Here is an 11,564-nt window from a genome sequence, read left to right on the forward strand (position 1 = left end):
TCTCGGGATCTTGGGCATGCACGCACACGCGCTCAGCGTGAGTTTTAAGTCACCAGGTCCGGGACTCAAATTGTGGTCGACTACGTGGGAGTCCAGTGACATAGCCGTTACGCTAACTGCTGGTTCCCATCTAGTTCCTCCTTTCTTCAAGAACCTGGGTGGATCCCAGCAGCACAGTATACCAAGCCCTTCCAAGCAGAGCACAGGATTCCTCTCCAGTTGTTCACCAAACACTGCCTTGGTACTCACATCTTTTCCCTAGCCATAGCTGACAACTGGGAGGTCTTGGGACACAGCACGCTGCTAGCCACCTCGGTCCATGACTTTGCCCAATGCCTTCCTCATCAGCCGCATTATTTAAGATACCCCTCTCCTCCAGCCCCTTCTCCCCAGGCCCATTTCCTCTTTCCTTCCTTTGTTGAGCCACTCTAATGAAAACAAAGTCCTCCCTTCACAGTGCTCCTCCATGTAAGAGAGACCCCAGGAAACATTTGGAAATGTGTACAAGTGTTTTTGGTTGCCATGTGAGTCAGAGGGCATTGCTAGAAGGGGAAGCAGGGAGTTAAATGCCTCGTGATACAGAGGACAGGCCTGTAGAATAAAGAATTTTCTCACACAAAATGCCATCCGCATTTCTGTTGAGAAATACTGCATAATAATGTACTACATTATAATCATTTACTTATGTGGCTAAGAGCCCCTGAGGACAAAGACCATTTTCTTCGCATTTATATCCCTAGCACTGAGGATAAAGAATGCAGATAGGGCCACTGCCGTGGTGCAGAGGTAGCACATCTCCCCACGGTGCTGAAACCATGTGGAAGATCAGAGTTCAGTTCCAGCTAACCTGTACATGCTGGGTGCCCATGTGCACCTATGGTTCTGGCTGGCTGGGAAGCCTGAGGAAGGATCACAGTGTGAAATCCTGTTTAAGGGTATCTGCCTTTTTTTCTGTCTCTCTCTCCCATTCAATCAATCAATGAGCTTTTTTTCTTTCTCTTTTTGTTTTGTTTTTTTGCCATAGGGCATGTGCATTGACCAGATACAGACAGAAAGAGACAGAGGGAAGGTGAAAAATCACCCTCCCAGGGGAGATGGCCATACCACAATCCCTTGTCCTCCATTCTCCTCTCAGGATTTTGGGCACACACACACACACATGTGCCTGGCATGATTTTCGAGCCACCAGGCCCATGACTCAAACTGTGGTTGGACATACAAGGAGTCCAGCACACTAACCACCACGCCACCTGCTGGCCCTTCACTAAACTTTTTTTAAGATTTCATTTTATTTATTATTATTTTTTTTAATTTGACCACAGAGACACACACAGAGAGAGGGAGGGAAAGTGAGAAAGCAAGCCACCAGGTCCAAGATTTGAACCATGGTCGCCCATGTGGGAGTCCAACACCTTAACCACCACATCGCCTGCTGGCCCCTAAATACAATTTTTTTAAAAAAAAGACTGGCAGGGCCGGCTCTGTGGCCTGCTGGTTAAGGCAGCAGGAGCCCACATGGCCAACTGTGCAGTTCCAGTCCCAAACCTGGTAGCTCGAGAAACAAGCGGGACGCACAAGTGTGTGTACATGCCCAAAATCCCAAAAGGAAGTTGAAATGGAGAAGGGAAGGGATTGTAGTGTGATCATGCCCCCATTGTGGGGGATGCTTTCTCCTCTCTCTCTCTCTCTCTCTCTCTCTCTCTCTCTCTCTCTCTCTCTCTGCCTCTCTTGGTAAGCACACACACCCTCTAGGGAAAAAAAAAAGTATACAGATAACAGATTATCTTTTCATTGTTTGCCAAAGAACAAACAAAGCAGGTAATTATTGAGCATAACTAGAATGTAAACTCCAAGAGAATGGAATCTTGTCTGCTTTGCTCACTGCTGTATATCTAGCACAGAATAGAGGTTCAACGAATGGATGTCAGGAAGTAGGTATAACTTCAACTCAGATCCTGTTGCTGAAGAGCACTCTGACTAGTGGAAAAGAAAGTATGTGCTCACACACATCTCTGTAGGAAAGGGAGTAGCAGATGCCAGGAGAGAGGGTCAGAGAGCAGGTGCTAAGGAATGAGTCCTAAAGATACAACAGGTCCCAGGAGCTGGGAGGATCAGGGGAAGATTGGAGCAGAGTGACCCTGAGGCACAGGGGGGCTGGAGATACACAGACCTAGAGCACAAGGAATTTCAAGCAAAGGAAAAAGAATAAGCAATGATACTCATTCGCTCACTATTTAAATTACAGTTTATTATAATGACAAATTAGTGCCACACAATGGAAATGCACAAATTATCAACTCCCTATTGTTAGTATGCCTGGTGTCCGGTGGTGAGCATGAAGGAGGTACATAAATGGTAAATTGGAAGGAAAATACTTGGAAAGGTAGGTTTGAGCTAGTTCATGAAGCACCTCGCACCCTGTTCTAAGTTTACCCTTTTTTTTTTTTGGTTTTGGTTTTCTTTTATTTTAGTTTCATTCACTGTATATCACTTCAGCATACAAAATAAATTTTTCCATCCAGAACACACTGAATACTAGCCCAATCAAAGATATTACCATACCCATTATCTTCATCTTCAACAGGTAATTTTCCATTTTGTGTTTCTTTTTTTAAATTATTTTATTCAATTTCATTTATTTATTCATTCATTTATTTAAATTTGACCAGAGAGACACAGAAAGAGAGAGAGAGGAAAGTGAGAAAGCAAGCCACCAGGTCCGGGACTCAAACTATGGTCAGCCATGTGGGAGTGTCCAGCGCCTTAACCACCACGCCACTTGCCGGTCCCCCATTTTGTGTTTCTTAAGTGAAGCAAGCCGGGCTATGAAAGAGAGGCATTACATGTCCCCACTTAATATATACCGAATGTCTGCACTCTATGGCAGAAACTGTAATATTGGACAATAAAAAGGCACGGAGAGCAACTGTGGACACAAGAGACGGTGTGGGAGGAGGGTGGGAAGTGGCAGAGGGTGAGAGAGAGGGAATCGGGAAAAAAGAAAGAACTAAGTTTAGCCTTTAACCTACAGATGTTATTGAAGGTTTGTTTTTTTTGTTTGTTTTCGTTTGGTTTGGTTTTTTTTTTTGGAGAGGTTTTGTTTTGCTATAGGATGTGTGCCCTCGCCAGAAAGACAGAGAGAGACAGAGAGACAGAGAGACAGAAAGCAAGAAATCACCCCCCAGGGGGGATGGGCATGATGCAATCCCTTCTCCTTCAGTCTCCTCTCATGATCTTGGGCACGCACGCACACACACCCAGTGTGATTTTTAAGCCACCGGGTCCGGGACTCGAACCACAGTCGGCTACATGGGAGTTCAGCAACATAGCCACTATGCTAACTACTGGTCTCTTGAAGGTTTTTGAGAAGGGGTGACCTAATTCAAGATCAGCCTTGGAAGATTAATCTGGTAAAATATGTAAAATTAACAGAGAGCACAAACTAGAGGAAGGCAGATTAATAAAAGACAGGCCAGCTCTGTAGCCTGGTGGTTAAGGTAACCAAATTCCACGTGACCAACCTTGTAGTTCAAGTCCCAAACCCAACAGCTTGAGCAACACACCAGGCACCAGGCAACACACCCAAATCCCAACAGGATGAAGAAAAGGAGGAAAAAGGATTGTGGCATAACCATTCCCCATGGAGGGTGTTTTCTGTTTCTTTCTCTCTGGTAAGCACACACGCTCTCTAGCAGAATTTTAAAAAATAAAAGACAGTGAAGACAGAAATCACACAAAAGGCAGTGTGAACTTGAATAAAACCTAGGGCCTGGGAAATGGGGAAAAAGACTTCTGGTGAGTTAGGGTGAATAATAAATTTGCCAGACTAGGTAAAAGACTACAAGGGGAAAGGAGAAAGTAAAGCTACCCCAAGGGTGTGGAGATGGGAAACAGGAGGCTGGCGAAGGGAAGGCTGGAGGAGGTTTAGGATTTGTCACTTTTGGCTTGAAATGCACTGGACGTAAGGTAGCGGCAGTACGTCTAAGTGGAGAAATGTCACAGGCACTCAGAAAGGTGGGTGTGAAGGTCAAGCCTAGAATAGAGACCTGGGACTGCCTCGACAGCACTGACAATAAGTTAACATTGGTTAACAGTGGCCAACAATGGTTGCTATTTGAAAGGCACTGTACAAAGTACTTTATATGAGTGGCTTGGATTTTTATTTTTCATTTCATCCTGACTAACCATATAATATGGTACTATAACTGTTTTCATGTTACACTTGAGAAAAGGGGCTCAGAGAAGGTCAATAATTTACCCACAGTCTTATGGTTATGGTTAATAAGCAGCAGACCTGGGATCAGAGTCTACTCCATCTAAACCAGTGGCCGAGTACTTATCCCAGGCCACCTCTCTGGAATAGAAAGGATTACTCAAGTCGTGAGTGATTAGTCGAACAGCCAATTAGTAATGAAAATCCCAACAGGACAGAGAAAAGAAGAAGGGATTGCAGTGTGACCATGCCCCATTAGGGAATGCTTTCTTCCACGCTTGCTCTCTCTGTCGAGTGCATGCACCCTCTAGCAATTAAAAAAAAAAAATGAAGGTCAGCAGATGGTGTAGTTGATAAAGGCGCTGGATTCCCACAGGCCGACCATGGTTCAAGTCCCGGACCTGGTGGCTTGCTTTCTCACTTTCCCTTTCTCTCTCTCTCTCTCTCTGTCTCTTTCTGGTCAAATTAAAATAATAATAATAAATGGAATTAAATAAATAATCCTTTTTTAGAAAAGTGAAGTCATGGGCTAGCAGGCAGCATGATGGTTAAGGTACTGGATCCCACATGGCTGACTCTGAAGTTTGAGTCCTGGACCCAGCATCCTGAAAAACACTGAGTGCAAGTACCCTCAATCCTGAGAGGAGAATGGAGAAGAAGGGGTTGTCACATGGCCATCCTCCCCTACTGGGGGGTGATTTCTCACTTCCCTTCTCTCTGTCTCTGGCAAGTGCATACACAGTATGAAAAAAAAGTCTTAAAAAAAAAAAAAAAAACAAACCTTGCACTGGTGTAGGGTGAGCCCTTACCCAATATGATTCCTATTCTACTAAGAGAAGAGCCACGGAGACACAAACACATAAGAAAAGCCACATGATAAAAGGCAGCACTGGAATGCAGTGCTACAGCTACAAGCCAAAGATTGCCAGCAAACAAGCAGAAGCAAATAGAGAAAGGAAGGATTCTCTCCTGCAAGTTTCAAAGGGAGCATATTCCCGCCAACACTTTGATTTTAGTCTTCTAGCCTCCAAACGGTGGGTCAGTAAATATCTGTTGTCAAGCCACCAGTCTGTGGTACTTTGTGGTACAGGAAACTAACACAGCAATCAATCCTATTCACACCTACTATAACTCAGACTTTTATGAAAGTCTCCTAGGTAAAACCAGAAATGAGCACTTTAACAGGAAGCCATGTAGGATTAGAAAGTAAGAAATATTGCATGTAAACACCAAATAATATGTCAGCCTTTGTCCAGAAAGAAAGTATTAATTACCTACCATCTATATGACATAAATTTTCAACTGTTCTAGAAGCAGTGAGCTATGTGCCTATCTAAGGATAGGTGCATAAGCTTTTCTTTCCCCAAGATTAACTGGTTATACCTGAACAGCGGACAATCCCCCGACATACACATACCTGGAACATTCGCATCTTCACTTCCATGGAAGTCTTTCCTACCCAGCTAACATGGCCACTGAACTTAATGTCTTGTTCTGGGCTTAAGCTCTTCTTACATAGATCTGAAAAACCAAACATCAATCTGAATCTAAACCATACCAAAAAAATTCTGTTCTCTAAATGGAAAAATTCATTTGAAATCATGGCAATTTGCTGTACATTTCCTTCTTGTCTTTAAAACTAAAATAACTTGTTTGACATACAAAAGAAATTTGTATATCTTTTTGAAAACTGGACAATGCAAATAATTTTAAAAAATAAAACTGGAATCATGTAAAACCTCTCTTAATTATAATAAATATCTTGGTATAACATTCTAGACATTTTCTCTCTTTTTAAAAAGATTTATTTATCATTATTTTTTCCCCCTAATTTGCTACAGGTCACATGTGCTCACCAGAGAGAGCTAGAGCCAGACAGAGAGATAAAGTGGCCAGACAGAAAGAAAAAGTGAGAAAGCAAGCCACTAGGTCTGGGACTCGAACTGTGGTTGGCCATGTGGGAGTCCAGTGCCTCAACATGATGCCACCCTCTGGCCCTGAGACATTTTTACATACATATATTCACTAAAATTCCCCATAAAGTAGAGTATTCCCTCTAATTTCAGTGATGTCCTATAATTACTAATAATTCTAAGTATGCATAAAAAATTATTTTGCTGGGCTGCCCCATAGGATGGTAGTTAAGGTGGCCAGATCCACCACATGGCACACCATGCAGTTCAAGTACCAGACCCAGTAGCTTGAAAAACATACTAGGTGCATATGCATGTATGCCCAAAATCTTGAAACGAAGGAGAGATGGAGGAGAAGGGATTGTGACATGACCACCACCCATGAGGGGTGCTTTCTCATTCTTCCCTTCACCCACCCCATCTCTCTCTGGCAAGCACATGTACTCTCTGGCAATTTTTTTTTAATTATATTGCTTACCAATCTTGTCCACCAGAGCCGTAACTATTGATAAAGGAGACATCTTAGCTGAATGAATTTTGTTGTGCATGTAGCAAATAAGAACTGCAAGAAAACAGAGTCGCAAATGAGGAAAAAGCAAAATTATTTCTCAACATTTATAATTTACTCCCTAAAATCTATACGAAGTCTTACCTTGTTTTGAAGGACTCAATCTCTGATATTCTACTGATGATCTTATACCAGAACCAAAGACTTTATTATAAACTGTAGAGATTTTAAGATTCTCTAATCTGATTGCTCACAATGCTTCTAATTTTAGATCTGGCGAAGAAACAAAAGCCAAGGCCCACGTGGCTTGTCACCACTCCACAGAGATAGAGTGCTTAAATCAAAGTAATAACCCAGGGGGCTAGATGGTAGTATAGTGGTAAAACACGATGCTTTGTGAGGCGTACCCACATGGAGGTTTGGGGATGAAGCCTGGGTTTGCATCTAGAAACCTCCCTGGGCATGTCAGGCTCACATATGCTCATGATCTAGTGCTTTCTGGGGGTGTGGTTGGATTACAACATCAAAACCATGTTGGGGGTATAGCAGGTAGTATAGTGGTTAAGGCGCTGGACTCCCATAAGGCCAACCGCAGTTCGAGTTCCCAACCTGGTAGCTTGAGGCTCACACTGGGCATTGTGTGCACACATGCCCAAAATCCTGAGAGGAGAATGACGGAGAGTGGCCATTCCCCTTAGGGGATGATTTCTCACTTTCTGTCTCTCTCTCTCTCCAGTGAGTGCAAGAACAAAACAACAACAAAAAAAAAAACATGTTGGGAGTGCCTATCTCTCTTGCTCATGGAAGAAATTTAAAAAGAAACTTTAAAAAGATAAAAAGAGGAGCTGGCAGGTGGCATGATGGTTAAGGGTGCTGGATTCTAACATGACCGACTGTGGTTCAAGTCCTGGATCTGGTGGCTTGCTTTCTCACTCCCCCCACCTTGCTCTGTCCCTCTATGGTCAAATTAAAATAAATAAAGTTAAATAAAATAATATAAATAAAGAAATAAAAAGAATAGGAACCCAGCATGTCTGGCAACATCAAACATCTTCAGTAAAGAGAAATCATAAGCACCCAGCTACCTATTTTTCTCTCAGGGAAACAATGAACTAATTATTTCTCTTAGTTATGTCTCCTCCCCCATAACACCCTCAGCTCTGACACCACACTGTGCTTACCATCATATTTTTCCATATTTTAACACATTTATGTGCACCATGCATGGCCCTATGCACCTTACCAACATCAACTCATTTAAACTTGTATTAGAATGAAGTGTTTATTGGCCTCCTTGCTTTCCTCATGATTCATTCAAATCTGTATCACCTCCCCTCAGGAGAGGATTCAACAAGTGCTTTGCTGAGTGACAGTAAATCCTTCCACTCACACGTGTGCTGAAGGAATGCACTGGGCAATGAGAGGCTGAAGGCAAGAAAGTCCATTTAAAAGCCTTTGCGATGCCCAGAAAAGAAACTATGTGGTACGTACTATGGCAATAGCAGTGGAGATAAAGGTGAAGAGATTCGACAGCTAAGAAAATGGGAGATTTGGCAAGACTTGAATAAATCCAGCTTTTCAGTGTGGATGAGTGAGGACAGTGTACCATTCACTAAAAAGGAGAATACAAGAAGAGGAAAATGGGCTGTTTCCAGTATGCTGAATTTGAGATGCCTGTGGCACACCCAAATGAAGCTATTCAGTAGGTAGGAGAACACACTAACTGGACTTCAGAAAAGCATAAGATAATTTGGACAGAATGCGCAAAGTTAACCCAAAAAAAAAGGGCAGACAACAAAGCCCTAGGGATAACCAACATTTACGGGATCAACAGAGAAAAATAAACCTTCAAAAGAAAATGGGAACGAACAGCCAAAGAGGTAGGAGAGAAATGTCTTCAACACCCAAGGACAAATTGGACAATATTAGAAGTCACAAAGGGGTCAAGTAAGGCCTGGAAAGAATCCATTACATTGTGCAATAAGGGGGCCAATGGTGAGCTTAGCAAGAGCATTTCAATGGCACAGAGAAGCAGAAGCCAGACACAGAACGCTGACACAAACAGGAGGTTAGGTTAAAGAGGTAATGACAGCTGGGAACCAGCAGTTAGCGTAATGGCTATGTCGCTGGACTCCCAAGTAGTCAACCACAGTTCGCGTCCTGGACCCGGTGGCTTAAAACTCACGCCGGGCATGTGTGTGTGTGCATGCCCAAGATCCCGAGAGGAGAATGGAGGAGAAGGGATTGCGGCGTGCCCATCCCCTCTGGGGGGTGATTTCTCGCTTTCTGTCTCTATGTCTCTCTGTCTGTCTGGCGAGCGCACGCGCCCTATAGCAAAAACCTCTCCAAAAAAAAAAAAAAAGAGGTAATGACAGCTGATGATTGTTACAATTCTTTTCAAAATGTTAGCTATGAAGTAAGTGAGAAAGACAGTTTGAAAGTGTAATAAAGAAAAGAGCTTTTACCTATTTTTTTTTATGTTTTTTTTTTCTTTTTTTTGGAGAGGTTTTTGCTATAGGGCGCGTGCACTCGCCAGACAGACAGAGAGAGACAGAGAGATAGAAAGCAGGAAATCACCCCCCAGGGGGGATGGCCACGCCGCAATCCCTTCTCCTCCATTCCCCTCTCGGGATCTTGGGCACGCACGCACACGCGACCGGCATGAGTTTAAGCCACTGGGTCCGGGACTCGAACCGTGGTCAACTACGTGGGAGTCCAGCGACATAGCCATTATGCTAACTGCTGGTCCCTATTTTTTAAATAGTTTTTTCATTGCCAGAGGGCACATGTACTCACCAGAGACAAAGAGGGAAGGAGAAAGAAACCCCCCTCCCCTAATGGGACATGGTCACATTACAATCCCTTCTCCTCCATTCATCATCCCCTCGGGATTTTGGGGACATATGTACATAGACCTGGCATGTTTTTAAGCCACCAGGGCCGAGATATGAACCATAATCAGCCATGTGGGATCTAGCTCCCTTAACCACGAGGCTATGGGGCCAGCTCTATTTTAAATTCTTTATTTTTTGGAGAGGTTTTTGCTATAGGGTGCATGTGCTTGCCAGAAAGACAGAGAGACAGAGAGCGAGAAATCACCCCCCCAGGGGGGATGGTCACACCACAATCTCTCCTCCTCCATTCTCCTCTCAGGATCTTGGGCACGCACGCACACACACCCAGTGTGAGTTTAAGCCACCAGGTCCAGGACTCAAACCACAGTTGACTACATAGGAGTCCAGCAACATAGCTATTACACCACCTGCTGGTCCCTCTATTTTAAATTTTAACATGGAAGAGTATGTTTATAGCTTAAGGGAAAAGTGAAGTTGAAAAAAAGGCTTGAAATGTGGGGGAGAAGGCATTAAGTGATAAGGTAAGTTCCTTGAAAAACAGGGCAATCAAGTGAACAGGTAAAAGGGATTAGCCATCAACAGGAGGTAACGAAGAAAAACAGGGCAGTGGCAGAGAATATGTGTATATAGGGACACCTGAGAAAAGCAAAGTCAAATAGATAAATATGAAGATGTGTGTAAAGGAAATTAAACAAAAAAAAAGTAAGAATTTTTAACTAGGGAGCGACAACTGGTGGCACAAGAGTAATGCACTGGAGCCACATGGGAAAGGTCCTGGGTTTGTGTCCCAGGACCTTCCTGAAAACAAGTGCATGTATACCCATGATCAAGCTGGCTGAGACTGGGAGTGGATCATGGCAATGAAGACCATGTTGTGGGTGCCCATTTCTCTCTCTCTCTCTCTCTCTCTTTCTCTCTCTGTCTCTTTCATGGAATAAATAAACTGAAGAAAAAATCTTTAACTACATTTATTTAACCTGAAGAAAAAAGTAGCCAGGTGGAAGCCTACCCATGGGCCTAACTCTATATTTAGGTCTATATTTCGAGGGCAGACCTCATAGTGCAGTGGAAATGAGATCCCTCATGGCTGACCAGGCTTCAAGTCCTAAACTCACTGATGAACACATCAGGACACATACCCAGGATCCTGATGGTAAGGAGAATTACAGAGAAAAAGGCTGTGGTGGGATCAGCAGATGGTGTAATGACTATGTCACTGGACTCCCATGTAGACGACTGTGGTTTGAGTCCCAGACCCGGTGGCTTAAACTCACAATGGGCGTATGTGCATGTGTGCCCAAGATCCAGAGAGAAGGGAGTGCAGCGTGGCCATCCCCCCTGGGGGGTGATTTCTCACTTTCTGTCTCTCTCTCTCTCTCTCTCTCTCTGTCTTTCTGGAGAATACACACGCACTATAGCAAAAACCTCTCCAAAAACAGAAAAAAATAGACTGGTGTGATGGGAGAGAAAAGGACTGTGATATAATCTGGCCCTATTGGGGGATGCTTTCTCTTCCCTACTCCCCAGCCCACACAAAGGCCCTCTGGTATTTTTTTTTAAAAAGTCATTAGAGGGGCCAGCAGGTAGCATGGTGGCTAGGCGTTGGGTTGCCACACAGCCAACCACAGTTCAAGTCCCGGACCCAGCAGCTTGAAACTTATACCAGGCATGTGTGTGTGTGTGTGTGTGCATGCCCATAATCCCAGGAGAAGGGATTGTGGCCATATCCCCTGGGGGGTGATTTTCCACTTGCCCTTTCTCTGTCTCTCACGAACTAGTGCATAAGCCCTACAGCAAAAAAAAAAAAAAAACATATATTCATATGTATATATGTATAGACCCACATACACATATACATAAAGTCATTAGAAAAGCTGGGTTTGGGGAACAGCAGATGGCATAGTGGTTACATCACTGAATTCCCACATGGCCAACCACAGTTCAAGTCCCAGACCCAGTGGCTTCAAAATCACACTGGGCATATGTGCATGCATGCCCAAGATTCCAGGAGGAGAATGGAGGAGAAGGGATTGTGGCATGGCCACGCCCCACCAGAGGGGGGGTTTCTCACTTTC

The 11,564-nt window shown here is 43.8% G+C and overlaps 1 protein-coding gene across 3 annotated transcripts in view; it reads right to left on the reverse strand.

Moving 5' to 3' along the window:
- ACOT9 (acyl-CoA thioesterase 9) overlaps positions 1-11,564 on the reverse strand; it is an 87,751-nt gene that overhangs the window by 10,964 nt on the left and 65,223 nt on the right. For all 3 annotated transcript variants that reach the window (XM_006146655.3, XM_006146654.3, XM_006146656.3), the window contains 2 exons: positions 6,605-6,688; positions 5,631-5,734 (listed from right to left, as the gene is read on the reverse strand). In XM_006146655.3, coding sequence (XP_006146717.1) covers positions 5,631-5,734; positions 6,605-6,688 — 188 coding nt within the window. The remainder of the gene's footprint in view (positions 1-5,630; positions 5,735-6,604; positions 6,689-11,564) is intronic.

Source organism: Tupaia chinensis, unplaced genomic scaffold, assembly GCF_000334495.1.
Source record: "Tupaia chinensis unplaced genomic scaffold, TupChi_1.0 Scaffold000184_1, whole genome shotgun sequence".
Lineage (NCBI taxonomy): Eukaryota > Metazoa > Chordata > Mammalia > Scandentia > Tupaiidae > Tupaia > Tupaia belangeri.